Source organism: Oncorhynchus clarkii, chromosome 1 (genome assembly GCF_045791955.1).
Source record: "Oncorhynchus clarkii lewisi isolate Uvic-CL-2024 chromosome 1, UVic_Ocla_1.0, whole genome shotgun sequence".
NCBI classification, from domain to species: Eukaryota; Metazoa; Chordata; class Actinopteri; order Salmoniformes; family Salmonidae; genus Oncorhynchus; species Oncorhynchus clarkii.
In genome coordinates this window covers 81,772,919-81,789,558 of record NC_092147.1, presented here as the reverse complement: position 1 = coordinate 81,789,558, position 16,640 = coordinate 81,772,919, and the positions used below count along the sequence as shown (strand labels likewise).

At 43.0% G+C, this 16,640-nt stretch overlaps 1 protein-coding gene across 5 annotated transcripts in view; it reads right to left on the bottom strand.

Moving 5' to 3' along the window:
- Positions 1-16,640, bottom strand: part of LOC139413246 (E3 ubiquitin-protein ligase MARCHF8-like) — a 165,511-nt gene that overhangs the window by 122,683 nt on the left and 26,188 nt on the right. For all 5 annotated transcript variants that reach the window (XM_071160442.1, XM_071160402.1, XM_071160412.1 and 2 more), the window contains exon 2: positions 10,747-10,953. In XM_071160442.1, coding sequence (XP_071016543.1) covers positions 10,747-10,842 — 96 coding nt within the window. In that variant the 5' untranslated portion in view covers positions 10,843-10,953. The remainder of the gene's footprint in view (positions 1-10,746; positions 10,954-16,640) is intronic.

The following is a 16,640-nucleotide window of genomic DNA, read 5'->3' as shown; positions in this document are numbered from 1 at the left end:
CAACAACGTGTCATGTAAAGACATCCCTTGATTGGACCCTTCTCCCCCAGGGGTGTATTCATTATGATGATTCACATTTTCTGTATTCTGTAGGGTATCAACAACATGTCATGTAAAGACATCCCCTGATTGGACCCTTCTCCCCCAGGGGTGTATTCATTATGATGATTCACGACAGACTGAAAACACTTTCAAAATAATCCTCCAAAATAATGTTTTATCGTGAATGTCCCAACCCCCTCATTATCTCAACCAATCATGGTTAGATTCTGTATTTTTTCAGTGTCTAAACAGATTTGTGATTTCACACTTTATTTATATTTACAGATTGCATACGAGTTTGTTATTAAAGGCACATCACAGTTGACATATTTAAGAAGGCATTTTTGAAGAAAAAAAAACCCTGTTCAAATGCAAGTAGTGACATGCGACATATGCCCAGCTTTCTGTAACGGTTCACATAGGTCTTCAGAATTTGTCAGGATATGGTTCATATCCACAAAACTCAGAATATGCATTGGACATGGTCTGTATTCTCTCGAATATCACCTGTTGCGCATTGAAATAACCGGAGGAGCCGACCCAACCTGAGTGAAACGAACCAGCAGGAATGCGGCCTCCAGTCGCTTTTCCAGTGCACACAGATTACATGTCTTTTTTCTCTGGCCCCTGTTCCTGCCCATTTCATAATGGACCATTCTAAATCAAATCTAATTTTACATAATTAGTAAAGATAAGATGAAATTGAGAATAATCCAATGAGAGAACAGTGTGTGCAGCCTGAGGCAAGGAACAGAGAGCAAGCTTTTTTTGTGACTTTCAGCCACACATGCTGCTGACAGGTGTATAAAATCGAACACACCGTCATGCAATCTCCATAGACAAACATCGGCAGTAGAATGGCCTTGCTGAAGAGCTCAGTGACTTTCAAATTGACTGCCCATTCTCACGTATAAAGGTTTGTTTGTTAGGACGCATTACTGTAAGTCTGCTCTTACCCTACACTGATTTCACTGTGGAGGAGAGTTTTTCCTCATGGCGCACGCACGCACGCACGCACGCACGCACGCACGCACGCACGCACGCACGCACGCACGCACGCACGCACGCACGCACGCACGCACGCACGCACGCACGCACGCACGCACGCACGCACACACACACACACACACACACACACACACACACACACACACACACACACACACACACACACACACACACACACAGAGTCAGAGTAAGGAGAGACATTGGCCAGCAACCAACTCAGCCCCCTCACTACCTTTCCAATCTACTGCACAATAAATCACCTATATCATAGACTGCTTATAATCTTTGTAAATAAGATGAATAACCTCATATCTGGATAGTGTATCAGGGTGTTGAAACAGTGAGAAATGTGAGAGTTTTCTGATGGCAGTAGACACAGTTTATGCATTAGAGAGACAGTATGGAGCCTGGCAGGAAGACCCGAGGGCCTCTGTGGCCGCTCAAGTGCATTACAGTTAAACACAGTACGACACAGTCACCTAATGAAACCTCTGAAGCTGTTCCTGGAGTGTGTGTGTGAGTGTTTGCTTTCGTCATACTGTGTCTTCAGATCAGTAAATATGAAGGAGAAGAGAGATGTCAGACTATTTAGAATAGTAGATGAAAACTGTTTGTAAAACACTTCGCACACACACGACAGGCTGATAGAAGTATACAATAATTACAATTTCCTGTTTCAGCATGATAATGCCCCCATGCACAAAGCGAGGTCCATACAGACATTTTTTGTCAAGATCGGTGTGCAAGAACTTGACTGGCCTGCACAGAGCCCTGATCTCAACCCCATCGAACACCTTTGGGATGAATTGGAACACCAACTGCGAGCCAGGCCTAATCGACCAATATCAGTGCCCGACCTCACTAATGCTTTTGTGTCTGAATGGAAGCAAGTCTCTGCAGCAATGTTCTAACATCTAGTGGAACGCCTTCCCAGAAGAGTGGAGGCTGTTATAGCAGCAAAGGAGGGGATCACCTCCATATTAAAGCCCATGATTTCGGAATTAAATGTTTGACGAGCAAGTGTCCACATACTTTTGGACCTTCTGGAATCTACCTCAAATACCTCTACACGTTGATCTGGTACTCCCTCTACACAGCTCCATTGTTGTGTATTTTATTTTTTATTTCTATTCATTATTTCTTTTATAAAACGCTGAGTCGTTGGGAAGGGCATTTCACGGTAAAGTCTGCACCAGTTGTATTCGGAGGATGTGACAAATAACATTAGATTTCATCTTAACCCTCCTTCCCTTTCTTGACTCATACTGTATCTTCAGGCACAGTAAATCCTCATACTGTATCTTCAGGCTCCTAGATCCTCATACTGTATCTTCAGGCAGAGTAAATCCTCATAATGTATCTTCAGGCTCCTAGATCCTCATACTGAATCTTCAGGTAGAGTAGATTCTCATACTGTATCTTCAGGCTCCTAGATCCTCATACTGTATCTTCAGGCTCCTAGATCCTCATACTGTATCTTCAGGTAGAGTAGATCCTCATACTGTATCTTCAGGCAGAGTAAATCCTCATATTGTATCTTCAGGCTCCTAGATCCTCATACTGAATCTTCAGGTAGAGTAGATTCTCATACTGTATCTTCAGGCTCCTAGATCCTCATACTGTATCTTCAGACTCCTAGATCCTCATACTGTATCTTCAGGTAGAGTAGATCCTCATACTGTATCTTCAGGCAGAGTAGATCCTCATACTATATCTTCAGGCAGAGTAGATCCTCATACTGTATCTTCAGGTAGAGTAGATCCTCATACTGTATCTTCAGGCTCCTAGATCCTCATACTGTATCTTCAGGCTCCTAGATCCTCATACTGTATCTTCAGGTAGAGTAGATCCTCATACTGTATCTTCAGGCACAGTAGATCCTCATACTGTATCTTCAGGTAGAGTAGATGCTCATACTGTATCTTCAGGCAGAGAAGATCCTCATACTGTATCTTCAGGCAGAGTAGATCCTCATACTGTATCTTCAGGCAGAGTAGATCCTCATACTGTATCTTCAGGCAGAGTAGATCCTGAAAAGATCCTATTTGAACTGATATAGGGAGTGAAGTGAGGAGATGATGTCATTCATACGTGTGATGTTAGCTGAGAAGAAATGTGTTGGTCTGACACCAATATCATGGTCTCTGCTCGGGTATTCAGAGCACCAGAGTAGGTAGCTCTAGCGAGTGACAGGGTTCTATACTAACCCAACAGGAGACGTGATAAACGTACTGAGACGTTAGCGAGCGCCTAGGAGACAAACAGCTCCAACAGAGTCACCTGCCAATCATCTGGCACACAGACAGATGACAAGTACTAACGAGAAGACAGGATGTGACAGATAGTGTGTGAGTGTCCATATGTACTCGTGTGTGTGGTTACTGTGTGTGCGGTTTTACTGTCCTTGTGGGGACCAGAAGTTCTTACGAGGAAAATTCAGACAAGTGGGAACATTTTGCTGGTCCCCACAAGAAAAAAGACTACTTTAGGCTTAGGGTTTAGGTTTATGGTTCGGGTTACAATTAGGGTTAGGGATCGAATTAGGGTTAGGTTAACAGATAGGTTTAAATTTAGGGTTATGGAAAATAGGATTTGAATGGGAATCAATTGTTTGGTCCCCACTAGGATATTAAAACAAATGTGTGTGTGTGTCTATGTGTACTGATGTGTGCCTGTGTGTGTGTGTGTGTCTGTGGTTTTTATGGGTAGGTCGTCATTGCAAATAAGAATTTGTCCTTAACTGACTTGCCTAGTTAAATAAAGGTTAAATAAAATAAAGTCAAACATTTTTTACCATGATTTTGGAATGAGATGGTCGACGATGTCCACATACACTACATGACCAAAAGTATCTCAGTCATAGTAAGTACGTTTTTCCTCAATAAAGTAGCTCTAATCAAAGTGCCAGTAAGGGGGGAAAAGTGCCTGGATTAGGACCTGTGCTGATATCTCTGTGAGGTAGGATCGTACTCTACGGATGTTGTAGAGCATGAACCTATAGGAGCGAGTCACTGCTTTGATGTTTGCAGAGAACGACAGGGTGTTGTCCAGGGTTATGCCAAGGTTCTTTGCACTCTGGAGGGGGACATTGTGGAGCTGTCAACTGGGATGTCGAGGTCTTGGAGAGGGTGGGCCTTCCCCGGGAGGAAGAGCAGCTCCGTCTTGTCGAGGTTGAGCTTGAGGTGGTGGGCCGACATCCAAGCTGAGATATCTGCCAGGCACGCAGAGATGCGTGTCACCACCTGGGTGTCAGAAGGGGAGAAGGAGAAAAGTAGTTGAGTGGCAGCCGCATAGCAATGATAGGAGAGACTATGTGAGGATATGACAGAGCCAAGTGACTTGGTGTACAGAGAGAAGAGGAGAGGGCCTAGAACCAAGCCTTGGGGGACACCAGTAGTAAGAGTACATGTTGCATACACAGATCCTCTCCATGCACTTGGTAGGAGCAGCCTGCCAGGTAGGATGCAATCCAAGAGAGTGCAGAGCCTGAGACGCCCAGCCCTGAGAGGGTGGAGAGGAGGATCTGTTGGTTCACGGTGTTGAAGGCAGCGGTAGGTCTATGATTATGAGAACAGAGGAGAGAGTCAGCTTTGGCAGTGCGGAGAGCCTCCTTGACACAAAGAGCAGTCTCAGTTTATTGACCCGTCTTGGTTAGGGTCAACAAGATCATTTTGAGAGAGGTAGCGAGAGAGCTAGTCAGAGACAGCACGCTCAAGTGTTTTAGAAAGAAAAGAAAGAAGGGATACAAATCTGTAGTTTTTGACATCAGAGGGGTCGAGTGTTGGTTTCTTGAGGAGGGGACATTTTGAAGCCAGTGGCCAGCGATGAGTTGATGGGGGAAGTGAGAAATGGGAGAAGGTCTCCAAAGATGGTTTGGAGAAGGGAAGAGAAGATAGGGTTGAGCGGGACGGTTGTCGGGCGGCCAGACCTCACTAGTTGCAGGATTTCATCTGGAGAGAAAGGGGAGAAAGAGGTCAAGACAGAGTAGTTCTGTGTGAGTGGGACCAGTGGACCCAATAGGCTGAGTGAATGAGGAGTGGATGTCATCCATCTTCTTTTCAAAGTGGTTCACAAAGTCGTCCGCAGAGAGGGAGGAGAGAGGGAGAGGTGGGGAGGAAAGTGGAAAAGAGTTTCCTAGGGTTAGAGGCAGAATTTCGACATGTAGAATGATAGAAAGTGGCTTTAGCAGCGGATACAGAGGGAAGGGCTGAGCCAGCCAGGAGGAAAGGGGACAGTGCGAGTCATAGGAAAAGAGAGAAGAGTAGGGTCGAAGAGGCAGAATCAGGAGACAGACAGGAGAAAGATTTAGTAGAAGGGAGAGATGATAGGATAGAAGAGGAGAGAGTAGTGGGAGAGAGAGAAGATTACGACAGCGCATGACCTTCTGAGTAGGGGTTGAGTAGGTAGGGTTGTAGGAGAGGGAAGCAGAAAAGGAAACAAAGTAGTGATCAGAGACCTAGAGGGGGGGTTGTGCCAGGATAACAGCCTCTCCCGCAACGTCAGCAAAACCAAGGAGCTGATCGGGGACTTGAGAAAACAGGGGGGTGAGCATGACCCCATCTGCATCGACAGGGCTGCAGTGAAAAGAGTCAAAAGCTACAAGTTCCTCGGCATGCACATCACAGAGGACCTATAATAGTCCAATCACACCGACACCGCAGTGAAGTAGGCGCAACAGCGCCTCTTCAACCTCAGGCGACGGAAGAAATTTGACATGGGCCCTCAGATCCTCAAGAAGTTGTGCAGCTGCACCATCGAGAGCATCTTGAACCATCTGTATCACTGCCTGGTATAGCAACTGCACTGCCCTCAACTGCAAGCCTCTACAGAGGGTGGTGCGGACAGCCCAATACATTACTGGGGCGAGCTCCCTGCCCTCCAGGACATTTACACAAGGCGGTGTCTGAGGAAGATCCGGAAGATCCAAGGACTCAAGTCAGCCGAGTACCGGGCTGTTCAATCTGTTACCATCTGGCAAGTGGTATCAGAGCATCCAGTCTCAGACCAACAGGCTCCGAGACAGCTTCTACCACCAGGCCAAACGGTGTCGGAGCATCCAGTCTCAGACCAATAGGCTCCGAGACAGCTTCTACCACCAGGCCAAACGGTGTCGGAGCATCCAATCTCAGACCAACAGGCTCCGAGACAGCTTCTACCACCAGGCCAAACGGTGTCGGAGCATCCAGTCTCAGACCAACAGGCTCCGAGACAGCTTCTACCACCAGGCCAAACGGTGTCGGAGCATCCAGTCTCAGACCAACAGGCTCCGAGACAGCTTCTACCACCAGGCCAAACGGTGTCGGAGCATCCAGTCTCAGACCAACAGGCTCCGAGACAGTTTCTACCACCAGGCTACCCGACTGCTGAGCAGCTAAGCCTAACTGTTTACCTACTTAGAACAGCACGTTAGAGACTATGTGCACCTTAAAGACTATCTGCACCAAGAGACTATTTACACGGGCTCTCCACACATCCAACCTTTACACACATGCATACACACACACAGTCAACGCTGCTGTTCTATTATATACTATTGATTTAACTGTGCAACCATGACAACATCCACTTTAAATTTGTAAATACAGCCATACTTGACATGGCATATTTAGAATATATACTGTATATCCCATTGTGGAAATATCAGTTTATTACTTTGCATACTACTGTCTAACTATCTGTTGTTTTTTATTTGACTTTTTGTATTATTGATATTGATTATTGTACTGCAATGTTGAGGGAGCGAGCAAGTATTTCACTGTACCTTTTACCCTGGAAACTGTGTATGTGAACATGCTGTGTTGGGAGTGACCATGATGGGGAAGTTTCACAGGCACAGCAGTGTGTGTGTTTGTATGGCTAAATCAGGCTAAATCCACTCCACCATATGTACAGGTCGAGTGGGCCCTTGTGAACACCTGTGTGGACATGCTGAGGTACTCAGACCCTAAAAGACAATAGACCGTGTTAGACAGAGTATTGCATGAGTAAGAGGACAGACACCAGACAGACATGTTGTCTTAGCACCACACTTTGTTCAGCAGATCTACAGCTGACAGCTACTGAGTCCTTCACATATACAAAGAGGTGCAATGTGTTCGCACTAAAAATATGTTGCATTAAAGCTTAAGTCATTATTCAATGTTTTAAATTGTTTACTGCATCAGACGTTTCGGCTTTATAGCCTTTTTTCAGTGTGTAGGTCCAGCCCTTCACACGCACGCACGCACACACACCCACCCTGCCACCAACAGTGACAGCATGTAATTCAACTGAGGAGATGGACAGGTGAGTCAGGGTGAAAATTGAAAATTTCCAGTTAGGAGAAATGAGCAGCCCTGTGCTAACACCACGACGACCAGATGCTGTCAGACTATGACAGAACACGTAGTCAGATGAAGAGAGAGCAGCTGGAGTAGAACTCGGCGTTGTGACACTTCCTGGTGAGAGCGTTCTCATTAGTGTCAGCCTCCAATCATCTTCCTTAAGCAGCAGCATGTGACCAGAAGAGACACGAGGGGACCAGAAAGGGAGGAAAGTGCCACCTTCCTGACATTAGAATGCATCTCACGCATCAAGGCTTTATGATCAAAAAAACCTTAAATGATAGGGAGAAATATTCAGCTTTTCTATGTTTGTGTAAATATTCTGTTTCCTTTGTTTGTCTCTGTACACACTGTAAGACAGACAAGCATACAGAGGTACACAAACAGGAGGAGCAAGACAGAAAGACGAAAACACACTTGAGTTTGCAAGAAAGGCATTTCACTGTACTTGTGCATGTGACCTTGAAACTTGAAACACTAGGGCTGTGAAGGTCATGGAATTTTAGATGACGGCTATTGGTCAGCCAAATGACCACGTCACCGTTACAACCACTTGAATAGCAAAACATACATGTATATATGTGTATATATATAATTGTGTATAGATGTGTGTGTATATATGTGCGTATATATATATATATAAATATATATATGTACATATATATATATATATATATACACATATATATATATATGCACACATATATATATGCACATATATACACACATATGCACACATACATAATATATATATATATATATATATATATATATACATATAGTATGTATATATATATATATATATATATATATATATATATATATATATATATATATATATACATAATATATATATATATATATTATGTATGTATATAGAGAGTGTGTGTATATATACACATATATATATATATACACATATATGCAAATATATATGTATATATATATATATATGTACATACATATATATGTGTATACACACACATATATATATACACACATTATTATATATTATATTATATATTATATATGTGTGTTTATATATATATATATATATATATATATATATATATATATATATATATATATATAGATGGATATACACATATACACATATATATATATATATATATTATGTATGTGTACATATGTGTGTGTATATATATATGTGTGTATATATACATATATATATATATATATATATATATATATATATACACATATATGCAAAATAAAAAAAACACACACACACACACACACACACACACACACACACACACACACACACACACATATATATACAGTGGGGCAAAAATGTATTTAGTCAGCCACTAATTGTGCAAGTTCTCCCACTTAAAAAGATGAGAGAGGCCTGTAAAAAAAAAAAAAAAAAAAAAAAAAAAATCCAGAAAATCACATTGTAGGATTTTTAATGAATTGATTTGCAAATTATGGTGGAAAATAAGCATTTGGTCACCTACAAACAAGCAAGATTTCTGGCTCTCACAGACCTGTAACTTCTTCTTTAAGAGGCTCCCTGTCCTCCACTCGTTACCTGTATTAATGGCACCTGTTTGAACTTGTTATCAGTATAAAAGACACCTGTCCACAACCTCAAACAGTCACACTCCAAACTCCACTATGACCAAGACCAAAGAGCTGTCAAAGGACACCAGAAACAAAATTGTAGACCTGCACCAGGCTGGGAAGACTGAATCTGCAATAGGTAAGCAGCTTGGTTTAAAGAAATCATCTGACCACTGATAATATCCCTTGATCTGGGGCTCCACGCAAGATATCACCCCGTGGGGTCAAAATGATCACAAGAACGGTGAGCAAAACTGTTATATATATTTTTTATAAATAAACAGTTATGACGTTATTTTATTTTCATGACGGTCTGTTTCCATAACCATTGGTTACACGTTCCAGCCCTAAATACACACACACACACACACACTGTTGGGGAATAATCAGAATTAGTTGGTAACATAGGTAAGATGTTTTATATTCATCATATGTTTGTAAGTTACTTCTCATCAGAATGTTATTTTTGTATAATACTGTGGCGGGGTTGCAGTATCTGTTCTCTGTCAAGACTAAGTTGCTTGGGCCGGAGAGAGGGGAGAGGTCAAGCGTGTATCTCTTGGCTCCACAATGTCTGTGTGCCAGTCAATGTGTCTCTGTGATCTTGTCAAGATAGGATGGATTTGATATATGCCTGTTGATATGGAGGATTGGTTTATGGTTCTGATTTGAGAAAACAACATAGTTTAGGAGACAAAGCTGAACGATAAATTATGCCAATGCTGTCTGGCTATGTGTGTCTTTGCTATAAAGGATCTCAGTTGCAATGTGTAAGGGACTCTCAGATAATTAATTTATAGACACTGAATTGATCTGAGAGTCACAGGGTTGTGATGGAGCTCATATAATTAAAGATGGACTTGTGTGTGGTTTGCTTTCATGATTTGGTAAATACAGAATTTCCACGACAACACACACACACACACACACATCCTTCTGTGACTTTATGACTCAGCATAGTAGCACGAAACCGTCCACAAACTGAAAGCTTCTCCCTATTAAACCAGCTCAGCAGTGGAGCCTCTATACACACACTAGGGTTGGTATCCAGATGTTCTTACCGTCATACTGTACCATACCAGTGTTTACATTATTACTGGAAGTGCACACAAGGAGCTCTATTTAGTTAAAAAGACACACAAAACAATTTAGGCAACATGGATCATGATCCTGGAGGGGATTGATCGTCTCTGCTGTAACCAAGAAGCTTGATCTTGCCATCTAGCCACGTAGCTAGCAAGTTAGCAAACCAAATGCATAGTTGGTGCCCAGAGCTGGATATAATTTAATTGGCACATCTAAGATAGTTAACTTATAAGTAGTGGCATAGCAAGCATCTCCGCGGTCCCCGCAAGGGGGGGGGCCCCCAACTCCTGGGTGTTAAATCATACTGTTGGTATGTCTAAATACACCGGTATCCTCTATATCGTCCAAGCCTAACACACACACACACACTCTCATCCTTCTTTGACCTTCTGACTCATCATAGCAGCACGAAACCATTTGCAAACTGAAAGCTTGTCCTTGTCCAATTCAGCTCAGCAGTGAGGCCTCTACTGTGATGCTCTGTGATGGGGCCTCAGTCAAACAGCATTTAGTGAACTGAGCAGTTCTCTACACACACACACACACGTGTCTCCTGCAGTATCAACACATGACAGTGTGGGTCACAATGAGTTCTGCTATTTGGTTTTAAAAAAGTGTTCCATACTGCCAAAAGAATGTTGTACCAAACAACGTCCTCGTCCAAAACGCCCCACAAGAAGACCATGACCTTTGACCCTACCTGTTTGTCTTTGTCCTTGGCCTTTCCGCTGCTGCTGACCCGGGAGGAAGGGACATCACGGGGGATGACAGAGATCTGGTGCAGTGGCATGTTCATCCCCGCGGAAACCACCGGACTGGGCGTACTCACACACACACTTCCTGTCTTGCTGCCACGGCAACAGGCATGGCTGGCCAAAACACTACTCCTACCGTAGCTTGCACTGCTCTGGAGAGGAAAAATAGTGGAAAGAGGACAGGGTTAGACATACAGTACATAAACAACACTCACACTTATTTGAAAAAGATATTTGAATTTTCCTTTCTTTATCAGAGTGATGACTACACAATGACAGAGAAGAGTCTGAACAGCCCATGTTGTGAAATCTAAAACTATAGTACGATCATCCCATAATAGCACATTGACAAAGAGAGGAGAGAATGAACCATGGTATGAATAGGCCATGATAACCCATTGACTGTCAACATTGAGAAAGGTCTGAATTGCCCATAATACCACATCGAGGGTGAGAGAAGACTCACAAAACCAGGACAAAAAAGACGATGATTTTGGGGATTTGCACGACATTTAATCCATAGAATGGTCATTTGGAGGAAGGATTGTTGACTTATATTTTCCAAGATTCATAAATAATTGTATAAACATTTTTTATGAAATAAAAATACTAATCATATTACAGAGCAAGTGATAAAGCTTCATATGACACCAGTGTTCGCTTTGTAGCACCTACAGATAAAACATCATGGAGTCTTAAAGGAGACCTGTAGCACCTACAGATACAACATCATGGAGTCTGAAGACCTGTAGCACCTACAGATAAAACATCATGGAGTCTTAAAAGAGACCTGTAGCACCTACAGATACAACATCATGGAGTCTGAAGACCTGTAGCACCTACAGATACAACATCATGGAGTCTGAAGACCTGTAGCACCTACAGATAAAACATCATGGAGTCTTAAAGGAGACCTGTAGCACCTACAGATACAGTGCCTTGCGAAAGTATTCGGCCCCTTTGAACTTTGCGACCTTTTGCCACATTTCAGGCTTCAAACATAAAGATATAAAACTATTTTTTTGTGAAGAATCAACAACAAGTGGGACACAATCATGAAGTGGAACGACATTTATTGGATATTTCAAACTTTTTTAACAAATCAAAAACTGAAAAATTGGGCGTGCAAAATTATTCAGCCCCCTTAAGTTAATACTTTGTAGCGCCACCTTTTGCTGCGATTACAGCTGTAAGTCGCTTGGGGTATGTCTCTATCAGTTTTGCACATCGAGAGACTGACATTTTTTCCCATTCCTCCTTGCAAAACAACTCGAGCTCAGTGAGGTTGGATGGAGAGCATTTGTGAACAGCAGTTTTCAGTTCTTTCCACAGATTCTTGATTGGATTCAGGTCTGGACTTTGACTTGGCCATTCTAACACCTGGATATGTTTATTTTTTGAACCATTCCATTGTAGATTTTGCTTTATGTTTTGGATCATTGTCTTGTTGGAAGACAAATCTCCGTCCCAGTCTCAGGTCTTTTGCAGACTCCATCAGGTTTTCTTCCAGAATGGTCCTGTATTTGGTTCCATCCATCTTCCCATCAATTTTAACCATCTTCCCTGTCCCTGCTGAAGAAAAGCAGGCCCAAACCATGATGCTGCCACCACCATGTTTGACAGTGGGGATGGTGTGTTCAGGGTGATGAGCTGTGTTGCTTTTACGCCAAACATAACGTTTTGCATTGTTGCCAAAAAGTTCAATTTTGGTTTCATCTGACCAGAGCACCTTCTTCCACATGTTTGGTGTGTCTCCCAGGTGGCTTGTGGCAAACTTTAAACAACACTTTTTATGGATATCTTTAAGAAATGGCTTTCTTCTTGCCACTCTTCCATAAAGGCCAGATTTGTGCAATATACGACTGATTGTTGTCCTATGGACAGAGTCTCCCACCTCAGCTGTAGATCTCTGCAGTTCATCCAGAGTGATCATGGGCCTCTTGGCTGCATCTCTGATCAGTCTTCTCCTTGTATGAGCTGAAAGTTTAGAGGGACGGCCAGGTCTTGGTAGATTTGCAGTGGTCTGATACTCCTTCCATTTCAATATTATCGCTTGCACAGTGCTCCTTGGGATGTTTAAAGCTTGGGAAATCTTTTTGTATCCAAATCCGGCTTTAAACTTCTTCACAACAGTATCTCGGACCTGCCTGGTGTGTTCCTTGTTCTTCATGATGCTCTCTGCGCTTTTAACGGACCTCTGAGACTATCACAGTGCAGGTGCATTTATACGGAGACTTGATTACACACAGGTGGATTGTATTTATCATCATTAGTCATTTAGGTCAACATTGGATCATTCAGAGATCCTCACTGAACTTCTGGAGAGAGTTTGCTGCACTGAAAGTAAAGGGGCTGAATAATTTTGCACGCCCAATTTTTCAGTTTTTGATTTGTTAAAAAAGTTTGAAATATCCAATAAATGTCGTTCCACTTCATGATTGTGTCCCACTTGTTGTTGATTCTTCACAAAAAAATACAGTTTTATATCTTTATGTTTGAAGCCTGAAATGTGGCAAAAGGTCGCAAAGTTCAAGGGGGCCGAATACTTTCGCAAGGCACTGTACAACATCATGGAGTGAAGACCTGTAGCACCTACAGATAAAACATCATGGAGTCTAAAAAGACCTGTAGCACCTACAGATACAACATCATGGAGTCTTAAAGGAGACCTGTAGCACCTACAGATACAACATCATGGAGTCTTAAAGGAGACCTGTAGCACCTACAGATACAACATCATGGAGTCTTAAAGGAGACCTGTAGCACCTACAGATACAACATCATGGAGTCTTAAAGGAGACCTGTAGCACCTACAGATACAACATCATGGAGTCTGAAGACCTGTAGCACCTACAGATACAACATCATCTTAAAGGAGACCTGTAGCACCTACAGATACAACATCATGGAAAAGGAGACCTGTAGCACCTACAGATACAACATCAGTCTTAAAGGAGACCTGTAGCACCTACAGATACAACATCATGGAGTCTTAAAGGAGACCTGTAGCACCTACAGATAAAACATCATACTTAAAAGAGACCTGTAGCACCTACAGATAAAACATAATGGAGTCTTCTGTAGCACCTACAGATACAACATCATGGAGTCTGAAGACCTGTAGCACCTACAGATACAACATCATGGAGTCTGAAGATCTGTAGCACCTACAGATACAACATCATGGAGTCTTAAAGGAGACCTGTAGCACCTACACATAAAACATCATGGAGTCTTAAAGGAGACCTGTAGCACCTACAGATAAAACATAATGGAGTCTTAAAGGAGACCTGTAGCACCTACAGATACAACATCATGGAGTCTGAAGATCTGTAGCACCTACAGATACAACATCATGGAGTCTTAAAGGAGACCTGTAGCACCTACACATAAAACATAATGGAGTCTTAAAGGAGACCTGTAGCACCTACAGATAAAACATAATGGAGTCTTAAAGGAGACCTGTAGCACCTACACATAAAACATCATGGAGTCTTAAAGGAGACCTGTAGCACCTACAGATAAAACATCATGGAGTCTTAAAGGAGACCTGTAGCACCTACAGATAACATCATGGAGTCTTAAAGGAGACCTGTAGCACCTACAGATAAAACATCATGAAGTCTTAAAGGAGACCTGTAGCACCTACAGATACAACATCATGGAGTCTGAAGACCTGTAGCACCTACAGATAAAACATCATGGAGTCTTAAAGGAGACCTGTAGCACCTACAGATAAAACATAATGGAGTCTTAAAGGAGACCTGTAGCACCTACAGATAAAACATCATGGAGTCTTAAAGGAGACCTGTAGCACCTACAGATAAAACATAATGGAGTCTTAAAGGAGACCTGTAGCACCTACAGATAAAACATCATGGAGTCTTAAATGTCAAATATGCCAACTTTTATAAATTATTTCTCAATTATGGTTTTAGATACAAATATCTAATATATGTCAACAATACTTCTTCCAAATGACCATTATATGGATTAAATGTGAGAAGAAGAAAAATCATGGTCTTTTTTTTGTCCTGGTTTCGTGAAGAATCACCCTGATAACATATTGACAGGGCCTGAAGCAGCCCAAGGTGAGAAGTTATGAAAATACACTTTATAAATATATGGTTTCCACTTCTGCTAATGCAGCCATCTGCAGTGCACAGCCACTGACTGCAATTACTGTAAGGTTCAACCCCTCTGGTGTGTGGATGTGTGTGCGTGCGTGCATGTGCATGTGTGTGAGAGTTTTTGTGCCTGCATGTGTTGATGCGGATCCGTGTACACGTTTGTGTGTGTGTGTGTTTTGTGTGTGTGTGCGTGTGCGTGTGCGTGCCAACACTGGAGATGTAGGCTACTAGTAAGGGAGAGAGGAATATGTCATATTGACGTCTTAAGCGAACCCTGTGAAATACAGCGTCCAGGTCAAGGGCACTGGGCAAAACTGTTGGAGGGCATCTACCATCACCGTAGTGCCAGGACTCTATTTGGGGAGGGAGGGAACAGGTGGAAGACAGGAAGAAGAGGAAGACAGACAGGAAGAGGGGTAGTGGTGCATCACTAATCCAGTGTTGTCTGGAAGTAGAGGTGGGTTCTATTTCTCTCTCAGTAGAGGTTAGGGATATCTCAGGGGACCATAGGGGTCTCCGGTAGTCTCTCCCTCAGGTCCCAAGGACATTATAGACCCAGAGGACAAGGCACTGCAGGGAGACTAACAAGTGGACTTGACACTATCACAGTCAGATATGAATTACATAGCAGGGTCACCAGAAAGGCTTTTCATTATGTAATGAGAGAGAAGGAGAGGGTTAGAGGGGGAAGAAGAGAGGGAAGAAGAGGGTTAGAGAGAGATAGAGAGGGAAGAGATAGTTAGAGAGAGATGAAGAAAGTTAGAGAGAGAGGGTTAAAGAGAGAGGGAGAGAGAGAGGGTTAGAGGGTTAGAGAGAGAGAGAGAGGGTTAGAGGGTTAGAGAGAGAGAGAGAGGGTTAGAGAGAGAGAGAGAGAGAGGGTTAGAGAGAGAGAGAGAGGGTTAGAGAGAGAGAGAGAGAGGGTTAGAGAGGGTTAGAGAGAGAGAGAGAGAGGGTTAGAGAGAGAGAGAGGGTTAGAGAGAGAGAGAGAGAGAGAGAGAGTTAGAGAGAGAGAGTTAGAGAGAGAGAGAGAGAGTTAGAGAGAGAGAGTTAGAGAGAGAGAGAGAGGGTTAGAGAGAGAGAGAGAGAGAGAGAGAGTTAGAGAGAGAGAGGGTTAGAGAGAGAGAGGGAGAGAGAGAGAGGGTTAGAGAGAGAGAGGGAGAGAGAGAGAGGGTTAGAGAGAGAGAGGGAGAGAGAGAGAGGGTTAGAGAGAGAGAGGGAGAGAGAGGGTTAGAGAGAGAGAGTGAGAGAGAGAGAGGGTTAGAGAGTTAGAGAGAGAGGGTTAGAGAGAGAGGGTTAGAGAGAGAGGGTTAGAGAGAGTTAGAGAGAGAGAGAGGGTTAGAGAGAGAGGGTTAGAGAGAGAGGGGGTGAGAGAGAGAGAGTTAGAGAGAGAGAGAGAGAGTTAGAGAGAGAGAGAGAGAGTTAGAGAGAGAGAGAGAGAGAGAGTTAGAGAGAGAGTTAGAGAGAGAGTTAGAGAGAGAGAGAGAGAGAGAGAGAGAGAGAGAGAGAGTTAGAGAGAGAGAGAGGGTTAGAGAGAGAGGGTTAGAGAGAGGGTTAGAGAGAGGGTTAGAGAGAGGGTTAGAGAGAGAGAGAGAGTTAGAGAGAGAGAGAGAGAGAGAGTTAGAGAGAGAGAGTGAGAGAGAGAGAGAGAGAGGGTTAGAGAGAGAGAGAGAGTTAGAGAGAGAGGGTTAGAGAGAGAGAGAGAGTTAGAG